The 25854-nt window shown below is 53.7% G+C and overlaps 10 protein-coding genes across 10 annotated transcripts; 4 read left to right on the forward strand and 6 right to left on the reverse strand.

Moving 5' to 3' along the window:
* Positions 1-271: 271 nt before the first annotated feature.
* Positions 272-2245, forward strand: VTN49DRAFT_926 (uncharacterized protein; the record flags this gene model as incomplete). Its single annotated transcript, XM_069416601.1, has 4 exons — positions 272-625; positions 682-851; positions 911-2166; positions 2235-2245. The coding sequence occupies 4 exons, from the start codon at positions 272-274 to the stop codon at positions 2243-2245; spliced, it is 1791 nt and encodes a 596-aa protein (XP_069269966.1).
* Positions 2246-2979: 734 nt separating this feature from the next.
* Positions 2980-5187, reverse strand: VTN49DRAFT_927 (uncharacterized protein; the record flags this gene model as incomplete). Its single annotated transcript, XM_069416602.1, has 1 exon — positions 2980-5187. One exon carries the CDS (start codon positions 5185-5187, stop codon positions 2980-2982), a length of 2208 nt encoding a protein of 735 aa, XP_069269967.1.
* Positions 5188-5359: 172 nt separating this feature from the next.
* On the forward strand, positions 5360-5819 carry VTN49DRAFT_928 (uncharacterized protein; the record flags this gene model as incomplete). The annotated part of the gene is made up of 3 exons (XM_069416603.1): positions 5360-5451; positions 5522-5633; positions 5694-5819. The coding sequence occupies 3 exons, from the start codon at positions 5360-5362 to the stop codon at positions 5817-5819; spliced, it is 330 nt and encodes a 109-aa protein (XP_069269968.1).
* Positions 5820-7462: 1643 nt separating this feature from the next.
* On the reverse strand, positions 7463-8587 carry VTN49DRAFT_929 (uncharacterized protein; the record flags this gene model as incomplete). The annotated part of the gene is made up of 2 exons (XM_069416604.1): positions 7463-8464; positions 8513-8587. 2 exons carry the CDS (start codon positions 8585-8587, stop codon positions 7463-7465), a joined length of 1077 nt encoding a protein of 358 aa, XP_069269969.1.
* A 347-nt stretch (positions 8588-8934) lies between these two features.
* On the reverse strand, positions 8935-9989 carry VTN49DRAFT_930 (uncharacterized protein; the record flags this gene model as incomplete). Its single annotated transcript, XM_069416606.1, has 2 exons — positions 8935-9791; positions 9851-9989. The coding sequence occupies 2 exons, from the start codon at positions 9987-9989 to the stop codon at positions 8935-8937; spliced, it is 996 nt and encodes a 331-aa protein (XP_069269970.1).
* A 1219-nt stretch (positions 9990-11208) lies between these two features.
* On the reverse strand, positions 11209-14349 carry VTN49DRAFT_931 (uncharacterized protein; the record flags this gene model as incomplete). The annotated part of the gene is made up of 4 exons (XM_069416607.1): positions 11209-11271; positions 11322-11412; positions 11470-14038; positions 14169-14349. The coding sequence occupies 4 exons, from the start codon at positions 14347-14349 to the stop codon at positions 11209-11211; spliced, it is 2904 nt and encodes a 967-aa protein (XP_069269971.1).
* A 2008-nt stretch (positions 14350-16357) lies between these two features.
* On the forward strand, positions 16358-17452 carry VTN49DRAFT_932 (uncharacterized protein; the record flags this gene model as incomplete). Its single annotated transcript, XM_069416608.1, has 2 exons — positions 16358-16442; positions 16503-17452. The coding sequence occupies 2 exons, from the start codon at positions 16358-16360 to the stop codon at positions 17450-17452; spliced, it is 1035 nt and encodes a 344-aa protein (XP_069269972.1).
* Positions 17453-18082: 630 nt separating this feature from the next.
* Positions 18083-21199, reverse strand: VTN49DRAFT_933 (uncharacterized protein; the record flags this gene model as incomplete). Its single annotated transcript, XM_069416609.1, has 2 exons — positions 18083-19847; positions 19896-21199. The coding sequence occupies 2 exons, from the start codon at positions 21197-21199 to the stop codon at positions 18083-18085; spliced, it is 3069 nt and encodes a 1022-aa protein (XP_069269973.1).
* A 398-nt stretch (positions 21200-21597) lies between these two features.
* VTN49DRAFT_934 (uncharacterized protein) lies at positions 21598-22311 on the forward strand (the record flags this gene model as incomplete). The annotated part of the gene is made up of 1 exon (XM_069416610.1): positions 21598-22311. The coding sequence occupies one exon, from the start codon at positions 21598-21600 to the stop codon at positions 22309-22311; it is 714 nt and encodes a 237-aa protein (XP_069269974.1).
* Positions 22312-22575: 264 nt separating this feature from the next.
* On the reverse strand, positions 22576-24956 carry VTN49DRAFT_935 (uncharacterized protein; the record flags this gene model as incomplete). Its single annotated transcript, XM_069416611.1, has 5 exons — positions 22576-23702; positions 23749-23990; positions 24041-24442; positions 24665-24753; positions 24894-24956. The coding sequence occupies 5 exons, from the start codon at positions 24954-24956 to the stop codon at positions 22576-22578; spliced, it is 1923 nt and encodes a 640-aa protein (XP_069269975.1).
* Between the last annotated feature and the right edge of the window lie 898 nt (positions 24957-25854).

Raw genomic sequence — 25854 nt, forward strand, 5'->3', positions numbered from 1 at the left:
TCTCAGACAGCTCCCGACGGCGGGGTTTCTTTTCGACCTGATTCTTCTCGCTCTGCTGAGTGCTGACAAATCAGGCAGGCGGTGAGGCGTCGGGAATTCTGCCGGCCCCAAGGCGGTCAGGATTTTTGTCCGCCGCAAAAAGGGAGCCCCTCCGCAAAAGAGTCAGTAGTTCTCCAATCCTCGGGTCCTCCAGGCCAGTTTCCTCGAATCAAGTCTCTTCAGGCGCCGTCGGGCTGTGTATAGGTCGATCGTACGATTACCTTCAGAAACAATGTCGGCCGCAGGCGACGATACCCCCGTGCAGACCCTGCCGGACCGCACTCAGCAGCCCCCCGCCGAAGAGCAGCAGGGTGGGATGTCCAAGAATGCCGCCAAAAAAGCCGCCAAGGCAGCGAAGCTCGCTGCAGACAAGGCCGAAAAGGCAGCAGCCAACGCCGATAAGGGAATTGGGAAGTCAGACGCAAAGAAGGGCCCGTCCAAGGGTTCCAAGAAGAAGATCGAGGGCGCAGCCCTGATCGGTATCGATGTTGCCAAGGAGGATGATTTCCCGACATGGTACCAGCAGGTCTTGACAAAGGGCGACATGCTTGACTACTACGATGTGTCTGGGTGCTTCATTCTCAAGGTTTGTTGCCGTTGCCACATGCGGAGTATTTGCGCTTCATGGCTGACCACTTCCAGCCCTCTGCATACTTTATTTGGGAAACCATTCAGAACTACTTCAACGACAAGATCAAGAAGATGGGTGTCAAGAACTGTTCGTTCCCGCTGTTTGTGTCGGAAGATATGTTGCAGAGGGAGAAGGACCACATTGAGGGCTTTGCGCCAGAGGTTGCCTGGGTGACTCATGCGTAAGTCAAGCTGAAGGGAGTGGAGGAAATTCATAGAAGGGATCTGACACATTTAACAGCGGCTCGACCCCCCTGGAACGCAAGATTGCCATCCGTCCCACGTCGGAGACCGTGATGTACCCGTACTATGCGAAATGGATTCGGAGCCATCGTGACCTTCCGCTTCGTCTGAACCAGTGGAACTCGGTCGTGCGCTGGGAGTTCAAGAACCCCCAGCCCTTCCTCCGAACGCGAGAATTCCTATGGCAAGAGGGACACACCGCGCATTTGACAGAGGAGGGCGCTGCGGAGGAAGTGCTGCAAATCCTGGACCACTACGCCAATATCTACCAGGACCTCCTTGCCGTCCCCGTCGTCAAGGGTCGAAAGACGGATAAGGAGAAGTTCGCCGGTGGCTACTACACGACGACGGTGGAAGGGTATATCCCCGCCACCGGCCGAGGCATCCAGGGCGGGACATCCCACTGCCTAGGCCAGAACTTTAGCAAGATGTTCGGTATCACGGTGGAGGACCCGTCGGCGAAGCCGGACGAGAAGCGCCCCCCGCTGTACGTGTGGCAGAACTCGTGGGGTCTCTCGACACGAACCATCGGTGTTATGGTTATGATCCACAGCGACAACAAGGGTCTGGTGCTGCCGCCGCGCGTGGCTGAGATCCAGGTCGTCATCGTCCCCGTCGGCATCACCGCAAAGACGACCGATGAGGATCGCGAGAAGCTCTATAACGAGATCCGAGGGCTAGAGAAACAGTTGTCCGATAGCGGCCTCCGCGTACACAGCGACCTGCGCGAGGGTTACTCTCCTGGCTGGAAGTTCAACGACTGGGAACTGCGCGGTGTTCCCGTTCGCCTTGAATTCGGCCCTGGCGAGTCCGCCGGCGGGTACGTGACTGCCGCACGTCGCGACATCCCTGGCAAGGAGGGCAAGACGACCATCCCCCTGTCGGAGCTCACGACAGCGATCCCAACCCTCCTGGACACCATCCACAACGACCTCTTCCGTCGCGCGGACGAGGAATTCCGCGCCCACCGCAAGATCATCACCAACTGGGACGACTTCGTTCCCGCCCTCAACGACAAGAACATCTGCGTGATCCCCCACTGTCTGACGGAGGAATGCGAGGACCAGATCAAGGAGATGAGCGCGCGCAAGGCCGAGGAGGACTTGGGCGTTCCGCAGGACGCTCGCGCTCCAAGCATGGGCGCCAAGTCGCTCTGCATCCCGTTCGAGCAGCCCGAAGGTATCGTTCCGGGTGTCACGAAGTGCACGAACCCGCATTGTGGCCGGTTTGCGGAGAAGTGGTGCTTGTTTGGGCGTAAGTTTTTGTTCCGCTTGTATATGGCCTTTTTAGAATAGGATAGGCACACTAACATCCTCGATTAGGCTCGTATTAAATAAACTAGTGTCGAATGTTTTGAGGAGTCTCGCGTTTATGAGTCGATGATTTGATCGTTTCTCTCCTTTTTTTTTTTTTCTTTTTTCCTTTTTCGGAGTGGTGCATGAGGATTGATAGCGAGGTGCTGGTTCGGGTCGTGTTTGGAAGAATACTGGATGATGTGTCTATGGTATATCATACGCGATGCTGATACAGATAGCTGATACTATATCCCAAGATAAATGCAATCATGGTATCAATTATCGATGCTCTAGTAACAGCGCTTCATAACAATCAATCAACGACAGCCCAAACCATAATAGAGACACAGAGAGCGGATTATATTACATGGATGCAATGTATGGGAATGCCCAAACAGACAGAAACTGCAGTGCAAAGAACGACATAGCAATCAATCAATCAATCAATCAATCAATCAATCAATCAATCAATCAATCAATCAATCAATCAATCAATCAATCAATCAATCAATCAATCAATCAATCAATCAATCAATCAATCAATCAATCAATCAATCAATCAATCAATCAATCAATGACCCGCTGAATGGATGAAATGCCCAATGCTGCAAGATGACACAGAACAGATGCTGCATAGTAACACAAAGGAAAAACCCAAGATGGCGACGACGATGACGATAGCGATGCCAAACGAGAACCCAAAAAGAGTGTTCAAAAAAACAAGAGAGAAATGAAGGATCGAAAGAACAATAATGAGAGACAGTTGAGGCGCTTAGATCAGGCCATTTTGCAAACTGCTTTGACGACCCGGAATCGGATGCACTGACTTTTTGTTGCCCGAGGAGCGGAACGGAACGGCCGTGCGCGGTCGAGAAATCTCCAACCGCCCTCGCAGGTTCTTCTTCTTGCTGCCTTGTTGAGCGGCGCTGATGAGCTCGAGCGGCGTTAGCGGTTCCGTTGCGTTGAGGATGTAGGTGACGTTGTTGTCGTCGACGGCGCGGATCTGCTCGGGCTGCGCAGAGACGGGTTGCGACGTTGTCTCGACGTAATGATGGTAGTTATAAGGGTCTTCTGAAAGAGGCTGACGTCGGTCCAGGGTCGTTGTCCGTGGCCGCTGGTCGACAGACGGGTTGAGTTGTCGAAGGTCGCCGTTCGAGAGGCTCGTGGCCGGCTGTCGTGCGGGAGGTAGTGATGGCAGCGGCGGCGGATCAGATTTCCTTCGGCCAAAATAGCTTCGGAATGCGTTCGAATTATGACCATCGGTGGCTGCTGCCCCATCGCGGGACTTGGTGTCGCGGGAGGTGACAGCCTTGAGCTCGCCAGCTTGGACGCTCTGTAGCCATTCCGCTGACGGCGGTTGTGCGTAGGTGTGCCGTCTGCGCGTCCCAGTGCTGTCTTTCGAAGAACCTTCGGTATTCTTCAGCGTTGCCTCAGTAGTAGAAGTGTTCTTGGACTTCTTCCGACCCAGCGATCGCTTGCGGATCAGCTTGGAGAACTGGCTCTCCTTGTCCTTATCCAGGGAATCTCTCCGGATTCTCGGCGGGCCAGGAGGCGGCATCAACACCGGGTCTTCGAAGGAGTCCTCCGAGGCCGGTGGCGTGAACGGCGGGCCCCTGTCGGGGACGGGCACGCGACGGAAGGCGTCATGAGAGTTGATTTCGCGGACGATGGCATCCTGCAGTGTCTCGATCGTCGGGCTCTCCTGACCGATCCTCTGCGTACTTTGGGACGCTTGTTTGAACATGCTCATGATATCCTCGACGTTGATGCCTGGACTCCGCTTAGGAGTGAGGAGGCTCGGGCTTGGTGCTGGCAAAGGGCTGTTGACGATCTCGGCAATGCTCGCGTTCCTTTCGATTGAGCGAGGTGTAATGGAGCGAGGGGTGAGGGGATTGGTCGGAGGAGTGCTTCTCTCGATCTGGATGGCGGGCTTCCTGGCAGCGGCGATCTCTGTATTGATCGACAGGTCCAGGACGTTCCTTTTGGAGCCCGATCTGGTCGTCCTTCGTTTGGCTGCAAACGATGACGGCTGTGAGGTGCCATTCTTTTCCGACTTGTCCGTGTTTTGGTTCGGTTCGGCATCCGGCTTCTGGTCAGCCTTGCCATTCGCCCTGCTGTCAGTTTCTTCGGGGCTCAGTCGTGAAGTCTTGAGCTGCCTTTGTTGCGACGTGATGGGTGGTGAGGAAGGAGGCATTGGAAATTCGGAGATGGATGGAGAATACAAATCTGGCGCAGACGCCAGCGGTCGTAGCGTCATCTGAGCGTCTGGCGACAGCCTGGACGGGGAATCGTCATAAGGGTGTGAACTGTCATGGGACGTTCTGCACCACCCTGCAGACGCATCACTTGAACCGAGAGAACTTCCTCGCCTTCTTCGCCGCATGGAGTTCGACCTTGAATTCCTCCTCCCCTTGACCCATTCAGCGGGTTGACCTGGACCATAGGCACCGTACTTGCTTCTCGACTTGGCGATATTTCGATCTGCCACGTCCTCCTGGTAGATCGCCGACATGAGCTGGGAGTAGCGGTTTTTGGGGCTTGGTTTGCTGGTTGCTTGCGCACGCAGATTGCGGTCAGCAACGTCCTCATTGAAGGGTGTGGTGGGGGAGAATCTGGCGCCCACTCGATATCGATGGAACGAGAACAGCGCCTCCACCACATCCACATGTCGGGGGTGCTTGGGCGAGACGGAGCCAGAGGACTTGTAACGGAGTTGGGACAGTGAAGAAAAGGATCCCGAATGGAGTTTATCATGGAGCTGCTCGAATTGCTTTTCGATTCCCATGAAATGCCGGCTGACATCCGGCGAAAACCCAGGGCGCCTGGGTTGGAGAGGCCGGCTGGGTGTTGTTGGTGCCGGTGACGGGGAGCTGACTGGAGTCGTATCGTGCCAGTCAACGTCGCTCCCTTCTGAGGAGACGGTGATGCTTGGAGCATAAACTGACGCCGCTGGCGAGAATAGTCTCTTGATGTCGACCATGGTGTCTATGGGCTAAGATGACCTGGGCTCCTGCTTACAGGTGGCAAGCAAGCGATGAAAGCCGGCACCCGTGCGCCTCGTCCCTGATTCCCTAGGGACATCAGAGAGCGCATGCCAGTGACAGAATGACAATGGATTCTATGAATGAGATGGAAATGCAGGAACAGAGAACATGCGCGACTCCGTCCTCACACTTGGTGCATGGGGGAATGCCGATGAACCTCCTGGCTCCCTAAGCGCCGGTTCCGAAGAGGAGAGGCTATCGTGAATGCCGAGATACAGTCGACTTTGGCCAAGCTGGAAATGATGAGGATCGGGTTCAAGACTTTCTTAGATGGAGTGGGATGCACAAGCGCTATCCACAGGCTCCATCGGATCGATTGGTCTTCCACCCCCCATGGAGACGTGATAGAGGCGGCCGAGGCGCAGGAGGTCCGTGGTTCAAAGTCAGTGCGGTTCGAGAAAAAATTGGTCTGGTCGTGTACTAAACTTTGCGCTTTTCCCAGGAGAATGGGTCGCCATGGGGCTTTGACCTTGCTACATTAGCCCTGGCCGATCGCAACCTCAGCCCTGATGGGATCACTGAATTAATCATGGACGAGATTGCAAGGATCGAACACTCTACTTCGTAACCTACTCGGTGCATTTCAGGGATCTATCAACAGGATTCAGCGCCCAGGTCGCTCTGTCAGGGCTTCCCCCTTGCAAGGTTGAGGTTCGTCGATTTTGACTCGCCGTGGTCCTGAGATTGAGTTCAGCGAGGAACAGCTGGGACGTGCGACCTGCAGTCTGTGATTGGCTCGGCGGACTGCAACTGCCGTTTTTCTTGGAATCCTATTGGCTGCACCTCAGCCATAATATCAAACAAGATTGACCAATCAGAAATACTAGCACTTTCAGGAACGCATCGGTTCCAGGGGCCACTGCCGGCGCGTAATCTGCCCAAATCGGGTATAGCGGATCCTGCAGCCAACCCCGATTGGCAGGTCCTCCTGTTGATCATTTCGCAGCGGAGAACCTCAGGGACAAACAAGCCCATGGACGTGCGCGTTTTCGGCCTGCACTTACAGCGTGCATGGAGGGGTTCCCCGCGATCTCGATCGGAATCAAAGCGCGGCGATAAAGGCGATTGAATTCAGAATCGATTTGGAAGGAAAAATGTTCCGCGGGAAAGATACGAGGGGGTCAAATGTGCGAGCATTATCCGGAGACCGGGGTTGGATATTCGGGATCTCGGGAACCCCGATCATCACGTAATAATTCGGGCATTTCCCGTGCCCCTGTCAGCCGTTTCTTGTCAGATGAGCCGTCAACTGTCACGGCGCTGTCACCTGCCAGGAAAATATTAGTGACAAGATGACAACTGGAACTTATTGGAGCAGTGGAAGCTTAATCTGCTCTTGATTCCTAGGAAAATGGAGCAAATATTTCTCCATATCTGTCATTCATCACGGAGGCTTGTACGGAATCGGACCATAGTCGGCGAGATGCGAGCGGACTTACGTAATCAGGGACGGCCGTGGCAGCTCGAAAAGGAATCACCTAATTTTGGCTCGCCGATCAGATGGCGTTCCCAGTGGAGAGTTGGATGTGAATTCGTTATTCCAGCACAATCACACCCCTCTCTTCTCAAGAGCTTGAAGTCTCTAACGGCATCGAATTGAGGCGCTCTTACCCACGTGTCTAGAATGCGCGACCCTGCATGGATGTTACCAGGATAGACATCCCATGTCACCGTGACCCTGGGCACTCTGCGAGGATCTGCTTGGGCGCGAGCCTAGTCATAACGCTAAAAGCGCCATCGGCGATCCAATTGTGGAACAGCTCACGTCCATTAACGGCTTCGGTGAGGAATCCGTGTCAGTGGGATCACACTATCGTAGAGTAACCCATCATAGAGTGCAGTCCCAAATTAAACCTAGGCGAGGAGGAAAGAATCACTTGAAGTTGGGCTTTCGGAATCTCCTCGTAACTAACTAACGTTAACTTAACCTAGGTTAAGTTACTCTTAAGTTTAGTTAATAGGTTAGGTTATGGGGGGCAGCTGCCATTTCCAGGATAGGTCCTGCCAAATACGGAGTACAGAGTCCATCGTGGAATAAAACATGAAAATTGCTCTCTGGAGTCAAGACCACTCCTTAGCATTAACCTACCACAATACCTGTAGACTAAGAATGGGACACTAAGAAATGGGACACGCTGACACCATGATTGGAAGGTAGGTGAAGTACGAAGTACTCTACATCACAACCTAATAAACAAATCATGAAGCTGATCATGCTGGTGTCAGGTCAATCTCCGGTGGAGCATCTGTAGAGCCTGTCGCTTCGGGGTGGTCTAGAAGCTGGAATACCCAACTGTAAGGATGCCGCTCGTCGTACGAGTACGCAAGTGGCTGCTGAGAACTCGCGACAGGAGGTGTAAAGGCCGCCTGATGCTGTTGACTGGACTGCTTTTGCTGGGCACTGCTGTTTGAACCTGAGAATGGTTCGCACAATCCGTCTCCGAATAAGGCCACATCTGCATCAGCAAGTGACGGCTGCGGGAAGCTTCCTTTATCGATGGAGGTGTCACGGCCAGACTCGACCGGACCCGCCGCATTGTCCTTGACTGGTGCCGAGTTCGGCATAAACCCCATTGAGACGGGCTCATCATCCCTAGTAAGGTCGATGACCTGGGGTTGCCTATGGCCAGAAGCTGCCGACGGACCCGCATTCCCCTGACTTAGACGATGAGGTGGTAGTCCTCTGTCTGTCGAAACATTGAGGTCCTTCATTGGTAGAACTGTTTGAGGCGGATAGCTGCTCTTAGAGCATCGTTCCATTAGAGGGGAGGATGGGAAAATCCGTCGCCTCTTGATCAAGGGGACATCCTCGTCAGAAAGATCGGCCGGGCATGTGCAGGCATCGTCATCAGGTTCAAGAGTAAGGTCGATGAAAACGGGTAAACTTGGGCGATGGAAACGCCCTGGATTTGAGGGAAATGACGGGAATGCCGGACAGTCTGAACTGGAAGCTCGGTACGTCGATGTTTGCGGAGCTGCAGCAATACATGCAGACCATGCCGGAATGGCTTTGGGCGCCTTCCCCTTGTTATTGGCCGCCGTTTTGGTCTGCGCTTGAGACCGTGCAGCTTTGCCGTTATTGGGCTTGGATGTTGACTGCTGCGCGGCAGGCGGTCTCCCAGATTCCTCAATCTGCTTCTTCAAACGTGAGAACCGCATCCGAGCTGCATGAGCACTGATATTAGCGGCGTTGCCAACGGCATGGAAGTCAACCTGGTCTAATCAGCATTAGAGCTGCAAATCAATCCTCGCTGTACTAACCGATTTGTAGTCAGAGTTCTGCAGACAGAGATACAAGAACCAGAGGTTCATATCCAATGGGGCCTTTGGAGGCATTGTGACGTTCAAACTATGAGACTTCTGAAGTATTTTAGGAGCGGTCTCTGAGCCAGATGCTGGACATCTGAGAAGAACCAGTTGAGGTGCAAGATGTTGAGGTTATAAACCGGACAGCGTCATGTGCAGGCATCCATGCCACTGCAGCAATCCAAAAGGCAGCACAGTGGGACCAGATGCCGGTTCTTTCATTTCATATTTGCACAAGCTCCATGAACAGCATTCATGAGAGGGCATGCAGTCCAGACTGCAATACCATGCATTGAGGAGTGAATCAATTTTCCCCAGAACAAATGCACTATACAAAGACATGGTCATGATGACAAGGCACAAGGTATTATGATTATTCATAGTTTCATTTCAACATCAGAATCAGCGTTAAGAGTTTTGATCTTTTGCGGACCAAGCGAGGCCTGTTCCAGGAGCCGCTCAGCGGACTCCCTGACTGCTTCAGCGAGCACAGTATGGACACCACGAGCTGCAGCGACAGCGCCGTCAATAAGAGCCTCATGTCCGGAAGAAGTATCGCCCTCTTTCTCGGAGGCATACGTCGAGGTATCCCCCTTTAGCCATAGCTCCGTGATTTCATCACGACTTGGCAGATAGCCGACGACGCACGAAGCGAGAATATCCCGATGCTCCGATGGATCCGGGTCGAGGACAAGCTTCGGCGCCTCATCCTGCCCATCCCCCGCAACGAGTGCCGCCACACCCCCCGCCGTAAGATCCAAGCAATCAATCTTCGCATCCGCGACTGCCGCCGCTGTTGCCGTGATACACCCCGCGAGGACATTCATCAACCCCCACGAGGCATCCGACACACCTGGACCGTCGCCCCACCACCGATCATCCTCGGCCTCCAGCACCGTCACGGCAATGTCCAGCCCACTCTTTGGCCACCGCTCGGCGATGATTGCCCCGCGGATGGCTGTCTCCAGGTGGACGCCGAGATCCCGCTCGCTAGCGTCACGAATATGTCCTTTGCGTCTGCGATGCGCAAACGGTGCATACTTGACATGGGTCGTAAGTAATAGATTTGGCGAAAAGTGCGCGGACCGTGGCAGAGGCTTGGGCCCGTGAACTGTACAGCTGATCTTGAGCGACGTTGATGGTGCGATTAAGGATTTCGTTTTGAGCGGGCGAGAGGGTTGGATCTCGAGGTACGAGGAGCCGCTGGCAGTAGGCACCAGGCCGGTTTTGAGAACTTCTTAAACCTCAGTCTCCGCCGCCATCAATGGCGTTTTATATCAGCTTGAAACTTACAAATCTTTCTCAGTTCATTCGGTTGTCTCGTGCGATGCGGCCGTTCCGCCGCTTCACCGGTCGCTGAGCGGAGCAGCGACGCGAAAACAGGAGGTCGCGTACCGCCTGGCGGTCCGTTGTTTCTTCTTCGATCTGCCATTGAATTGCTTGAATGCCTGATCCAGATATCGCGAGACCTTGCAGGTTGAATGCGCGCTGTTGGAAAATCAGACTCGAGTTTGGAATGTTTGGAATGTTTGCAGAGTTTGCACTTTGTATTTCGAGAGGTAGGTTAGGTAGTTATCGCACTTTTTTTTTCCCTCCTCCGATTTTTTTCCCTATTGCTTTTTTTTTTTTTTTTTTTTTCTTCGAAGACACAGACAAAGAACATTCATTGAGAAATGCCCAGCTAATGGTGAGTACTCCTCTCATCCTACTCCAATCCATTCACAGGAGGAAATCTATCCAAACCTGTTCACTTGGCGACCACTTCCATGAGCCATGAACAACATGCATCACCATCTGACTATCCAGACAACACAAAGCCTATTTCTTTCACGAGCAATAGAGAATTTGTTCGACCGAACTGACAATGCGATCAGGATCAGCCATTGTAATACCGTGAATAATTTTCGTTTCTACAATCAACAATGGTACGTATGGATAACTGTTTCCTTTTTGCAACATCCTTTCTTTTATGATGAAACATTCTTCATCAGTTCTGCTTCTGCAACATCGTTGAAGAAAACCTATACCATACCAAAACCTACTGATATTATGATCTTTTTGCTTTGCATATGATTCGTCAGGCGGCCGTGTGAAGAGTTTCGCTAACTATCGCGTCAGGTAAATTTGAGACTGTAGGTACTGTAATGAACGACGAGTCGGTTTCCTGGTCCGGTTCAAATTGATGGATGCCTGTTTCTATCAACCTCTCGAGAGGGAGTACTATCGCGCCGTAGGGAAGCTTGCTATTATGTTGAACTCATTACTTGGAAATAGTTGCGATGCAAGAGTTTGAGAGAATCCAAGTCAAATCTAAAGCTCAGCTTCTGAATCCAGTCAATTCCTGTGGCACCTATGTACAGCAAACATAGCCATTTCTATGCATGATTTTTAATTTCTCTTCTCACTCTTGTTTATTCATCCAAGCTTCTTGCTCCACGATCATATAACAATATAAGAAGCGTGAACAACACGCCATCGTTTTCACACCACTCCGTTTTTCCGAGACAGATAAAGTAAACACACATTGAGAGTTCCTCCATAGAAGGGGAGAAGAAGGAGGAGGAGGAGGCATCGTATCATAAAGGCCAAAGGACACATCTTCTCCCGCAATGCTATAGTTTAAGGAACAGAGTTCTTGTTGGAATAGAGAGTTAGTCGTCTCCTGATGATGTCGGGGTAGTAGTGCCTCTTGATCGGGACATGCTGTATGGGGCCTGCAGATTGTCAGCTTCCATCATCACACAGGTCGAATGTCGAGACGTACCAAGACTTTCTTTGCATTGCAGATCCTCCATGCCATGTTCCGCACGTTACCATCGGCGCGGACAACCGCGGGCGCAAATTCAATGCCGAACCTAGAAAACCTAAGTTAGATGAAACTCAAAGTCAATGTGAGAGATACTAAAACTCACATCTGATGAACTGCAAACACGACGCGCTTGGCGTACTTGCCGTCGCGCTCGACCAGGCTGCCAAACTGCTCCTCGGACGTCTCGGGCGCAATCTCCGGATCACGGTCGAAGCAGTTCTGGACCACGGGCAAGAGGGCCGCCTCGACCGCGGGTTGCAACGTGCTGTTGTCGTTGAACTCTAACTCGTCCTCGTCGAAGCGGTTGATGCGAATCTCGAACGGCTGGGAGATGGCCATGACGTTGTGCTTGCCGTTGTGGTGGTACCGGAATTCGAACACACCCTGCGTCCAGAAGAGCTTGTCGCCGGAGAAGACCATCTCGCCGGACGCGAGATCGCGCTCGACGCCGTCCTTGCGCTTTGACGCCTTGATGATAACGTCGCTGCTGATCAGGCCCTTTTCGCAGGTCTGGCTGTCGTAGGCGCCTTCGTTGGTGGCGATCCATCGCCCTTGTGAGGACACGCGAGTCACTTCGCGCCGGGTGTTGTCCGTTACACGGTACAGTCCGACCCAGTCCTTCTTGCTGTGGTTCAGCGGCGCGGTCCATTTGACCTTGATCGGCGTGCCGTATTCAAACACCAGACTCCTAGAATCGTCGCGTCTCTCGGGCGGTCCGCGACCCTCGATGCCTTCTTTGCCGCCGTTCCGCTCGTCCCGGGCTGCCTCGGTTCCTTCAATCTCTAGCGAGTAATCCTCCAGCTCGTGACCGGCAGCGACGTCGTCGTCAAGTCGCGAGATTGTAATCCGAGCGGGGTACTCTTGGAACAGCGCACGAGCATCCTTCATAAATGTGTTGACTCCGGCTGCCAGTTTGGGCCGAGCTGCCTCCAGCAAGTCTTCGACGAACTCAAACGACTCGTCCATCATCCGGTCGACGCTTCCACTGAGCTGTTTCAGCGGCGGCGGGAGGGACCGCTTCAGGCTCTTCGTCAGTCCTGCATCCTGTCGCAAGCTGGCACCATACAGTTTCTGCATGTGCGGCCGCTCGACCAGCTGGATGAACGCCAGGCTCAGGATATGGCTGAGTAGCGCCAAGAAGCTGACGGCGACGGACCCGGTAATCAATGCAGCGCCCCAGACGCCCGCCAATCCCAGGACGCGCTCCGGGTTGTTCAAGAAGCGGTAGATGCCGCTATATGTCAGCTTGGATTGTGCGTCGAAGAAGAAGTCGCCAAAGAACCAGCCAAACTCGCCAAGGGAGTCATAGATGCTGAAGGAGGTCCAGACCTGCAGTGCAATCATCGCGAGGCCTAACACATGTCGCAGCAGAGCCATCCCATGGCCCCAGTCCGAGGGGAAGGAGTACATCTTCCAGGCAGCCGCGATGAAGCTTGCATACCAGACGGTGGTGCTGAGATGGTACGTGCCCTTCCACTGCCGCCACGCTTCCTCGGGGCTATCGCCATACTTGACAAAATGTCGGGTCCATGACTTGTACTTGGACTGGCAGTGGAGGATATACCCAATTCCGATGGAGTACCAGAGTCTCCAGATGACGGCATTGGCTACGAAAATGAACTGATAAAACGGAGTCGAGGGCGTGAGGACCGTTAGGGCGAAGATGAAAAAGTGAATGACGAGAATGGACGAATCAGTCACTCTATGCAGGTCCAAGTTGCCCAGGAGTTTGTGTACCGGGGAGGGCTTGGGGGCACTGGCATTGCTGCGTTTGCTGCTGCTGCTGCTGCTGCTGCTGCTGGATGATTCGGACTCGGTATGGGCATTATGCTCCACTTGGCGCTTTCGCGGGGGGGGCGGGTTGTATGTTCTATCGATGTGCGGGTTCTCGACAAAGACTAGGAATGCGAACTGTGCTGCATGGGCAAGAATGGAGATGAAGAATACTTTGTAGCTGGCGGCCATCAGAGAGATACCGTAGTACCCAGCGTACCCGACCGAATACATGGGATGGGGCGCCATCTCGAAGACCCCGTCAAAGGTCAGTTCCTGATCGATCAGGAAAAAGAAGTCGCCCCAGTACCATGCGTAGTCTTTGACCACGCGGTGCGCATCCAGTTTCACCCATAGGTTAAAGAGCACCAAGCCCACCCCCGCACCCCATCGCAACACGGCCATCAGTGCGCTTTCGCCTTCGGGCGTGGAGGCACAGGCCACGGCGAACAGGCAGTAGGAGATGAAATCACACATCAAGATCACATCTACGAGGCGGCGGAACACCAGCCATGTATTGTACTCGATTGGGGCCTTGTCGAACGAGTAATCTTTGCGGATCATGGTCTCCATCTCACGCTTGAGGAGCTCGTACAGTTTTGGATGCGGGTTGTTGCCGGTGGCCGGGTTGACAAAGACATTCGACTTCTTGGCCCATCGCACCATGATATTATGATGCGACTGGTTGTGCAGCAGCCATCCGATTCCCGCATTGTACGATAGTCGCCAAAAAGCATAGATGACTGCGAAGCCCTTGATCCGAGACGACGGAGACAGGCACCAAAAGGCCACGAAGTGCAGGGCCAGAATCGCCAAAACCACCAAATCCGTGAGGTTCTTGGGTTCCCGGGGCGACAGAAGCTGCGACACCATGTCGTGCGTTGGGGGCACGACGAACACTAGACCGAGTCAGCCAATCCGCGAAAACAGCCACGGTATAGATCGACCATCGAGAGATTGAAGCACGTGCTCTTCTCCCAATGCTGGATCTAGATGCTCTGTTGCCCTGGAGGTTCCGCAACCACTCACCTGTTCCATCTGGCGTCCGTCCAAAGGTCTTGGCCGGTTTCCGGCTCTCTGGACTCGTCTCTTCTCGCTCATCATGCTCTGTTGTGTGTTTTCCCGGCGTGACATCAGCGGCAGCACCCGGGTTTCTCTCCCGGAGGCTGTCCGGCTGGCGCTGGGCGCCCGTTGTTTGACTGGAATCCATTGCAGGGGGGTATTCTGGCACAGCGAGCGAGTTGGGGCATTTGGAAGAAGAGGACAGGCGTTCGACTGTGATGGAAGGTATTTGGCTTGTGATTGCGGGTCCCTCAGCATGGGATTAAGTTACTAGGTATGGCTGATTGCGTTAAAACTGCCAAAGCCCAGAGCGTTCACGCACAGACCAGAAAGACCCACAATTCTGCCAAGGGCCCAGCCAGATTCATTGGCTAAGGAAGATTGGGTTAGAGTGGTGGAGCTAATCTAACTGTATCTGGTTAGTGCGTATCTTATGACAATACCATACCACATTTTGTACACATTTTGTACCAGGGCACAGGATCTCGCACGAACCTCTCCATCAGATCGGAGTCTGCCTCCGTTGGACTCGACAGGATTTTGGGAGTTAATGTCAGAGCACACAGAACAGTGAAGGAATAACTAATTCATGTAATTCATATAATATATGCTCCTACATCGAAGTGATGGCCTGTCGACGTGTTATTTCAAGCTAGTACAACGTGGCTGGGGTTCGAGAAGTTGGAGAACTGGGAGAATTGCGAAGCAACCTAGGTAGGTCTACTTGCATAAACACGGTCAATGGGTGAATCATATGGATATGTATGGTATCCTGAAGAGAAGAAATCTGCTCAGGTTGCAAGACGAATAGCTTCAGCCGCTGTTGCCGGCATAAATTGAGCATTCTGCAAGTCTGGCGATGGATGCAGGGAAAACAGGTTTCCGCCTCCTCCCCTCTCCCTTGCTACAAATTACTATTCGGCGACCATGATTATGTTCAGATTTACTCCCATTCTATGAAAAGAGATTTGTGGCAGAGGACACTCCTTCCAATCTCTAATTACTTTCTGACCAAGGGTCATGTACCTGCTGGTGAATTTGCTCACTGAGTTCAGCATCGCAGCAAAACGCTGCCAAGGCTTGCATGCAGCTGCTAAGCTCACAGATCGTTCCGAGTGCATGTGAGCGTTTGTCGGTAATCCTCCGCGGGATCTAGTGACCATCAAGAAAAAAAAAAAAGTCGGTGTCATCGACTCATCCAAGTGAGGCGTGCCGAGTGACGAATAGAAACGCTACCAAGGCATTCAATTTTCTGTCGAGACCGTAGCAGCCAAGCACTTCAAAGACTGATCTGGCCGTCGAGGATGCTTGTTCGCCATGTCGCAAATCCTTGTAATGATGTCACGACAGTGGGCGAGGCCGCGGAAGCGGAGAATGATATGCGGTGAAGGTTGGGACTTCGGGTGAGTGGGGGATTTGTTGGAGCTTGTCAATGTGTCGCGGACAAAGCCACCTTCGCATTCGGCATAGGGTTATGCCTTTGTTCACATTTACAGCCAAATCTCTCGTGGCTTTTGGTCTTGGATGGTTCCAGGATATCGGCGGTTTGACTGGCTGGCGACGTCATTGCATACACTCGGGCCGTCGGCTTCCAGTGAACCCTGGCCTGGAGAAACGGAAAACCAGAGAGCAATTCAAGTTTACCGAATCCGTGCCATGTCTAGCCGAAAATGGGTGGGTTCTGACATTACAAACGAAATACAGCCGTTTTTCGTTTGATCTTCGGAGAACTGAGAATGACCACTGTCCTCATATTCGTTTCTGATGGATACCCTGTTGAGGCGCCTGGGAATGAGGAAGACTTCCTTCATCCTCCTGATCATTCTCATTCGCCTCTCGGCCTCTATCATGCCAATGTTATGGGAATGAAATAGGCTATCCAAGCTTCGTATTCACTATGTATTCGTACTGTACGTATCGTATCAAACGGCACTCTGTAAGGAGTATTTCCGAGATCGTTAATAATCATTGATCACGTGGAGATAAGTCGGCCTCCCCGCCGAGTTCGGAACGCCACCTGAAAATCGCAGTTCCTTGCGATATTACAAATCCGCGTTCCTTACAGGATTGTTCTTGATGCCTCGGGCATACAACAGGTCAGACAGCATCTACGTTCGTTGCTTCGTCAACCGGTCACCTGAGACAGTAAAAACGCGATGTCCGCGCCTCTAGACCAGTCCACGGCTGCATACTTGGCGGCGCCGAGCAAGGCCCCGCCAAATCTTGTCGCGCCGGAGCCAGGCAAGTACATCCGAACGAATTTTCATCAAAAAAGCCACGTTCTAATAGGAAATGGTTTAGAACACTGCCCCGGTCCTGAATCTGAACAAGCCGGCCAGAGCGAAGCCTGCGCCGGCTGCCCGAATCAATCAATATGCGCGTCCGCGCCCAAGGGACCGGATCCGGATATCCCACTCATCACCGCTCGGCTCGCGCAGGTGCGGCATAAGATCCTCGTGCTTTCCGGGAAAGGCGGAGTTGGAAAATCCACGTTCTCGACGCTCCTGGCGCACGCGTTTGCGACGAATCCGCATTCCACCGTCGGTATCATGGACACCGATATCTGCGGGCCGTCTATCCCCAAGATGATGGGCGTCGAGGATGAGACGATCCATGTGAGCAGTGGCGGGTGGAGTCCCGTCTGGGTGACTGATAACCTGGGAGCGATGAGCATTCAGTTCATGCTGCCGAACCGCGACGATGCGGTGATTTGGCGCGGGCCGAAGAAGAATGGCTTGATCAAGCAATTCCTCAAGGACGTTGAATGGGGGGAATTGGATTTCCTGGTCATCGACACCCCTCCCGGAACATCCGACGAGCATCTCTCCGTCAATTCGTTGCTCAAGGAATCCGGCGTGGACGGCGCCGTCGTGGTTACCACCCCGCAGGAGGTCTCGCTGCTGGATGTCCGCAAGGAGATTGACTTTTGCCGCAAAGCCGGTATCCGAATCCTAGGCCTTGTCGAGAATATGTCCGGCTTTGTCTGCCCCAACTGCAAACACGAGTCGCAAATCTTCCGACCCACCACGGGCGGCGGCCGCCGACTGGCGAAGCAGATGGGCATCCCCTTCCTAGGCTCCGTGCCGCTCGACCCGCGCGTGGGCATGGCCTGCGACTACGGCGAGAGCTTCGTCGACAACTACCCAGACAGCCCCGCATCAAAGGCCATTCAGGCAGTGGTGCGAGCCGTCAGCGAGCAGATTGGTGAGGATCCAGACAAAGTCCTACCGGCTAGCACACCGGTAATCTAAAAAGCATTCCTTTCTTCATCATCTCCTTTTATATGACTTACGACGTCGTATTGCATTGTTGGGATGTTTTCGGTATATACATCGTTATCTAGAGTCGCGACTATATAAACTGGCGAGGCGTTGGGGATATCGCAGCACACAGCAACGACGACGACGACATGTCTCATTTCATCGCGCCATGGTGGACACTTGCATGTTTTGTATGATTTAAAATAATCATGCATAGACCGGATAGTATATAGCGCAATAGAGCAATGATGAATGTCGGTGTCACCTTGCATCCCCCCCAAAAAAAACCTAGGGCACGATCAAGCACGTGATTCGTACGTTGGCTGTAAAATATGACTGACTTGCAGATGCAGGCAGGGAAGAGGAGAAACTGCGGAAAGTCGTTCTTGATCCTTGCATATTTCCAGCCTGCAGGACTAAATTGAATTATTGAAGTTTGTGACGGTAGCCAAAAAAATAACGATAGTAGATTCGCTATCTATGTACGAGAACAATACAAAATGTATGTAAAACTTGCAGACAGACAATTGCTCGTATATAGGTCACTGAACTTGTCGATCGTAAAACATGTGCTCGTACGTCATAATCAATTGATTTTGATCATGTCATCATCCCCGTCGTTCAACCCAAGCTGCGCAGGCGCTCCTGCTCCGCTGGGGTCATGGCGGCAAAGAGCTCCTGGAACCCGGGCTTTGTGGAGGCCTCGCGGAAGAACTGGGCGAGGAAGGCCTGGGTCTCGTCGTCGCGCTTGCGCACGCCAAAGACGCCCTCGACGCCACCCTCACCGTACGACATAAGCTGCTGCTTCGTTACTCCCGAGCCGAGATCAAGGACGTTGTCCGGGACGTCTTCCCACTCGTCGTCGTCGTCCTCGGCTTCCAGGGCGGCGGCCGTGGCAGCATCGATCTCCTTGGATCCCGACGCCGAGGCCAGCTCTTCGGTTAAGACTTTCAGGATCTTCAGCGGGGCCGTGATTGTGGTGTACTGATCTGGGTTCTGTCGGGCTTGCGAGCGTGTCTTGATGCGGCCAGTGTCTTGGATGATCAGGTCGCCCTTAACCTGGACCTGGGCTATCCGTGGATCCTCCAGATTGTACAGCTTGGAGAGTGCGATAATGTTCTGCTTGATCTCATCGTAGCCAGCAAAGTTGACGGAATTCTCCAGCCACTTGCTCAGCACAACCTGCAGTCCATTCTGGCCGCCGAGGTTCAGCTGCGCCAAGAAGTCGACCACCTCACGCGGGCTGATGAGCGTGAGACGCGCAAACACCAGAATCAGGCTCTGGATGAACTGCGCCTGTTGTGCCGTCGCCAGGCGTCGTGCAACGCCCTGAAGAAGCTGCGGGAGGAACGGGCCCAGTTTCTCGGAGCCCGCCTTCTCGACGAGTTCGGCAGCTAGCTGACCCACGTCAGCGGCCGCTCCGTCCTCAACTGCGGGGCCCAGAAGACGATCAATGATGATCAGAACCGTTTCGATCGCTTCCTTGCCGTGCTGTGGGTCCCGCCAGGTAAGGAACTGGTCAAAGTCGTGAGCCAGAATGTGCCGAAGAGCCACCGTCGCAGGACGGCTCAACTGCGCATCAGTCGATTCGAGAAGAACCTGATTCAGCTTGGGCATGACGCTGGCAACGAACCCGTTGGGAAGAGGCGAGAGACTGTACTCGGCAAGTGCACGAAGAAGATCAACAGCCAGGACGGTCAGATCATTCTGCTCAGTCACGTTGCCGACATTGATCGCGCCGGTAACGGACGGCAGAACCTTCTCGCACAGCCGGACGTAGGCTTCCGCGCCCTGCTGCGCAATCGACTGCACAATGTCCTCAAAAGTCTCCGTGACAACCATTGCCAAGTGGAAATTGCTGGCGCCATTGCTCGCCACGTTGAAGAGGACATCCAGTGCCGGCGAAGAGAGGACGACATTCGGCTCCACCATGATCGTATCACGCAGCGTTTCCGCCAGAGTCACCCGGAGATCATCGTTCTCGGTGCTGTCGCTAAGGTCCTGGGTGGAGATGAACTCGGCGACGGAATTGATAATCGGAACCTGGAGTGGCTGGGTCAAGGTTGACGGCAGAGCCGGCAACAGGTCCTGCAGGACGCGAAGGCAGGCTACTTGCACAACCGCGGAGGAGTCATCTTTGACTGCCTTCAGAGTTGCCTCCAGGTAGCTGGCAGCAGTTTGCTGGAAGCCACTACCAGCCGCCTGGGCCAGCGCACCGGCCACGAGATATCCGCGTGCGCGAAGGAACTCCTCTTCTTGTTGCAAGCAGAATCGAATGCAGTCAACAAAGCCATTTGCGAGCTCCACCGGAATGGACAGCTCCACCTCGTTGAAGTCGCGCAGGAGCTGATTCAAGATGAACAATGCTGCTTCCTTGAGCTTCCATCTGCGAGACAGTTAGTGAGAACCAAGACATCAAGGTAGAAAAACGCACGTCGTAGCCGAATCGGCAAAGAGCCCATTGACGTAGGCAAGCAACGCCTCGACGGTGGTCACTTTGAGCCATTCACCCAATTTGATGACGAGATCCCCGCTGCAAGTCCGTGGGGTGTAGTTGGCAGTGACCGAGGTTTCCTCGGACAAGAACACGTTGATGTCAATCTCCCACAGGCCCTCTTCCTCAACCGTAATCTGAGCGTAGGAAATTGCCAATTTGAGGACTTCCGGCAGCCACCCGGCGGTGGCCTGCACCTGCTGTTGGAGCTCGGCTTTCACTGGCGGGGCCTTGAGGAGAGCCTGCATCAGATCAAGCTCTTCCAGAACCAAGAAGTCCAGCGTGTAAGGCAGACCATCGGCATCCTCGAGCCTGCTTTGCCGGTCGTCGGTGATATAGGAAGAGGCATAGTGCCCATGGATGTTGGACAGTTCGGACCAGACGGTCGTAAACAGGTTGGGGCTTTGGTTGGTCAACAGCGTCGGGAACACATTGCGAATCTTCATGAGGGTTTTGACCACTTGTAGCTTCAGCGCGACCAGGCCCCTGTAGTCCTCCGTATCAGACAATTCCTGCGGCAGCGGAGCCTTGAGAATCGAGAGGAAGAATGGCAACCAGCCAGTCAACGCCTCTTCGGTGAACTGTCTCACAGCAGCCTTGTGGTTGTCCAGAACCATCTCCAGCGTGTCAAAGGACGATCGGAAGACGGACACTGCCAGTGCGCGGAGGACGGTCGTGCGCGACTCGTTAGTAGCCACAGCGAACAGGGACGAAACCAGTTCGCGCGCGACGGCGAAGAACTGCTCCTCATTGAACCCAGTGTCGACCAGGTCCAACAGAACCTTCAGCGCGCCATGCAGCGTGGAGTTATTGCTATTGGGGTCGTTGATAATCTGGAGGAGGGTCGGGAGCAGATCTGGCCACTCCTCGGGAAAGTCGGCCGCAGCAATTTTGCTCACGGCATAGCTGGCAGCGGCCTTGACCTTGCGCTCCGGAGTGGTGGACGTCGTGGCCAGCTCGAGGAGCGCACGACGCAGCTGGGCCTTGTTCGCATCGGACACGAGAACGGTGCCCTTGAACTCGTCTAGATGCGGAGACCAAGCCGCCTGGATGAACGTGCGCAGAACCGAGAGGGCCGACTGCCGGAGATTGGCAGGGACAGATTCATGGGAGGCAATGGAGACCAGCGACAGGGGAAACGCCTCGTTAGAATAAAGGCTGAGAAGCCGTAGCTCTGCAGTCTTGATAGTGTTGCTATTGGAGGATTGGGTATCCGCGAGCAACTGGAGGAGCTCCTGCTCCATGGTGATAGACTAGATAATAACTGAAACCACACAGAGAGCGCGCGATAACCCAAGGGAACGAGAAACCAGCCGTTGTGATTTTAAGGAGCGCGTCGAAGCCCCGCGCGTGTGGGTGTTTAGTTTGGAGAACTCGTGGCTCGTGCTAAGAGCGTGTGGCTGTAGATTAAAATTTACTTCGAAAAAATGTTTATAACAGGAGTCAGGCTTTACGTGATTGGGAAGGAAGGCTGTTTTGAATTCTAACTTGCAAACTTTACGTCTTAAACCAATCACAGTCAGAGGAACCCCTCACTGCGCGGCGTCGCGTGCTGAGCTTCTACAACTTAGGGCTGACTTTGATCTGCAGTCGCGGTCGAATGAACAGGGCAAGGAGCCCCTACACCCCCATTTCAAGAACAATGGCAGGCGAAGAACAACCGCCCACCAGCCTCGCCTCCCTCGCCGCCGCCTTCACCAGCTTCCTCACCGTCGCCATCCACCAAATCCTCTTCCTCCGCTCCATTTACCCACGCGCAACCTTCCTCCCCGTGCGTGCCTACAACTACCCCACACGCCAATCCCGCCATCCAAAGGTATGTGAATACATCAACGATGTCGCCGCGGCCGTCGAGACCGAGATCCGCAAGGGCACCATCGCCACCGTCTCGGTGATCATCCTTTCCCTGCGTACCAACCAACCCATGGAACGGTACGCGTTTGACCTATCTCGGTTTCCGCGCGTTCCCAGCGAACAGGACCTCAATACCCCCTTTGAAGAACGAAAGGAAGGGGAGAAGAAGGAATCAGCGGATATGGTGGCGCAGTTTCGGGCATGTCTGGTAAGGCTTGCGTCGGCGTGTGGACGGTTGTCGCCGCTGCCGAAGAATCACGATGAGGATGAGTACGGGTTTACGGTGTGTATTGAGTTGCAAGATGATGCGGCGCCGCCGGTGGGGAGTTCGCACGAGGAGCAAGCGTGGATTGCGGCGGAGCCGTCAAGTACAAGAACGGCATCCGAAGATGCAAGGAACAGTGCGAAAACGGTGCCGGTGCGGCGGATAGAGGCTGGTGAGATGCGGCTGGAAATGTGGGTGGAGGAGGCGAGGCAAAAGTTTGACATTGCTTCTTCCTAATACATACTTCAAAAACCTACGAGTCTACGTTCTGCTTCTACAGCTTGTACAACTACAGGTTTGCAGGAAATGGATATCTGGCCGGTCCAGCAATTAACTCCATTAAACTATTAGCCTACCTAACCGCCGAGAGTTCCTAGAACGCCTTTTTATCAACCCCGAAAGCAAATGCCTGCAATGCCATCCGAGGAAAGATGCAAAGAAACCCAGTCTCCGAACCGCAACATTCCCATCCAGGGGATCACTTTCTGTCGGTCCAGCAAACTAGAAGAGCCAGTAAGGCAACCCGACTTGGAGGTCATCATCGTAGTCAACTCCGCGCTGAAATACAGGCAGCGGCGCTAGTGGAGGTGGTGGCGCATTTCCGTAATCACGGTAGCGGTGATGATTACCTCCGCCTGGCGCAGGAGCGGGTTGCTGCGGTTGTGGCTGTCGCTGGCCCTGCTCGGGAACAGCGTAATGGCCACCGTGTCGGGGAAATTGCTGCTGCCCGTGACGGTAGTGATGAGCATGTTTTGCACCATCATGCGGCGGCTTCGGGCCGTCCAGGTCCTCCAGGTGCAGATCCTCCGCTTTAAGATCCGAGTTGTTCACCATGAGGGACTGGACCGCGGCGTTGCGCGCGCGCTTGACTTCTTCCTGCTGTCGACGTTTGCCAAAGTCCTCCTCATGCAGTGGACACCCCTGACTGCCGCTGTTGTTGCCCCTGAAATGCCTGTAGCCGACGGAGGTAATGTCTGCCTTGCATACGTCGCACATGATTGCGTGGCATTTCACGCAGGTGACCTTGTTGCAGCCGTCCATCTTCACCACCCGCACCTTGCAGCGAGGGCATGTCCGGATCAGCGCTTCCGTCATTGCCTCCTCGACAGCCCGGCGATGCGAGAGTCCGCGGTCCTTTCGGGCCTCCTCGCAGGTTTTTGGGACGTGCGTCTCGGCCTTGCACAGCCGGCAACTGACCTTTTCGCAGTCCGGGTTGTGGCACCGGAACTCCTTATCCTCTTCGACAGGGGGACAAATGGCCTTGAAGTCGCAGAACGGGCACTCGGTCAGTCCTTCCAGTCCGGCTTTGGCTACTTCGTCCATTTGCTTCAGGTGGTCCAGTCGGCGGAGCAGCTGCTCACCAATGGCCAGCTTGAGAGACTCCCGGTCGAAGCCCGCAGGGCAGCCGTCGACGTGGAAACAAATTATTTCGTGCTTCATCATCCCGATCTGCGTCTCTGCGGCCCGTTTGACACATGCATAACAGAATGGATGCATCTCGTTCGCGCTGCAGGTGACCGTGCGATTGACCGGCACGTCCGCGAAGCAACACTGGCACTCGATCAGCGTGCCCAATTGCCGATGAAGCTCCTCATTCTGTTTCTCCGTCTCCTCCAACGTCCTGAGGCCTAGAAACTGGTTAGGAGTGTCAGAATGAATCAGGAAGCTACGTACGAGACTTCTCTGCCAAGATGTCCCTGGCCAGCCGCAGCTCGTGCTCCAGCAAGTTAATCTCGTTCAGCGCTGCGGGAATAATAATATCGTCCGTCCGTCTCGCATGCCGGATCTCGCGGCGACGCTCTGGATCGGTTTCTAGGAGAAACAGATAGGCAGCCTGAAGAGTTTTGTTCCAACCGAGGATAGCTTGAAGGCTCGTCTGGCGCATCTGCGGGAATTCTCGATAGAGGATCCTGACCCTATTCATGGTGAGCAACCGCCTGCAGGCCATTTGCTCGTCGAGACTTACGCCAGAGGAAAGTACCGCCGACTCCTCCGAAACTCTTCGAGTTCGCTCATTATCTTGTCAGGCTCGTTCTCAGACTGCCGTTTACGCTTTTTATTGTCCCGCTGAGGATAGGAATCCTTTTCCAGAATCTCGCCAATGATGGATTGCAGAGCATCCTCCGGAGAAAGACCAGACTCCAGGCGACGGTCATACTTGTCGAACATCTTCTCCGCAAAGTCTTCGCAGATATCTGGAAATACCTCCAGGAGCTGGCCGAGGAAGACACTAAGATCACCCTGGCGGTCGCGGGCTGGAGTAGCACGGGAGCCATTGCGCTCCGCTTCATGGTCCGATTCGTCCGACACTAGATCGATAACAACGGGCTCCGGGGGATTGACCTTGACCCTTTTGGGCGCTGGCTCACTACGTGGGTTAGCCGGTCGAATTGGAAGAGTTGCTGGAGCATTGACGGGCCCTGGAGTAAAACTCTGGGGAGGATTTGCATGCGTTCGGGGTGGTTCATTGTTGAGGGGACCGTTGTACAAAAGGCCGTTGTAAGGAAGAAGAGGACCATTATTTAAGGGACCATTGGCACCATTGGGATTTCCAGGATAATGATACTGTAAGGGTCCAGGGAAACCATACTCTAAGGGCTCGAAGACAAGATTCAAGTTGCCGGCCGGCTTGAAATTGAGATGGGGAAAAGGAACGGGGTTCACGGGGGGTGGGTTGTTCTGTCGTCATATCAATAAGTAACTGGATCTTGAACAGTGACGAATTGATAGGATTGACTCCAATGCAACTACAAGGCAAACGGAAGAAAACATCTAGTCCTCTCTTGCAATCACAGGCCAGTGCAAGAAAGCAGACATACCGCAGCATTGTAACCACCGGTGCCTTGCTGAGCTCCCTGGCCAGGGTATACACCCCTGGTCATGAGCTCAAAACCTGCGACTGGATAGTCATCAAAGGGATTTGGACCCGGGTGTAAATTGACGATTGGAAATCGCCAGGCTGCACAGCACGTTAGCTCTCATTTAATAGCAGGCTGAGCCTCACTCACTGCCTGGGAAGCCAGACATATCCATACCGATTGGCGATGAACATCAAGTGATTGAAGGAAAGAAGAGAGAAATAAGCCGTGCTGTGAGAAAGGAAACTACCTTAAGTATTCCAAAGAAATCCCATCCCAAGGCCAGAGAATCCAAGAAGTGAACGGTTATGGATCTCTCATTCTCCCGCGCGGAGCTCCGCGTCGCTCACAGCCGCGGCCCAACACGGCCTGGGAGGATGAGAGACTCCAAGGAGTAGGCTCAAAGAACCTAGAAGCAAACTGCAAGTAAAAGTGTGTCCAAGAGTTCACATTGATCAGCTACAAGGAATCTATGCCTCGTAAAGAGTCCCAAATTGGGCTTGAATCAAGCAAGGGTTCAGTTCAGGATCCAATTTGAAGCTCCAGAGCGATCCCCAGCATCACTAAGCTAGCGCGAGGAAGGAGGCTGATTCCACATGTCAGGCTAGGCCGAACCGGGCATCGCGTATCACGTGAAAATGCCATCTTCAAGGTCACGTGCCGGAGAGAAGGGTGGTGGCTAGCCGAGTCTCTGGTTCTAGTGATGAATCATCTGGAGATTGCAGGCACTTTTGTGAACTTTATGGTGAATTCCGATTTCCGACTGTGCGCACGGTTTTCAAGTGTGCTGTAATTTACGAGCATTGATGATTTCACGGAGTCCCTCGGTATAATCGTGAGATTGAAAAATAGTTGATATACTGTACTCCGTAAACCGGCCCGGGAACCGGATACGCCCGCTTGGCGTCGGTTCTCTCCGGCC

The sequence above is a fragment of the Thermomyces lanuginosus genome, assembly GCF_041956635.1.
Source record: "Thermomyces lanuginosus strain ATCC 200065 unplaced genomic scaffold VTN49scaffold_22, whole genome shotgun sequence".
Taxonomy (NCBI): Eukaryota; Fungi; Ascomycota; class Eurotiomycetes; order Eurotiales; family Trichocomaceae; genus Thermomyces; species Thermomyces lanuginosus.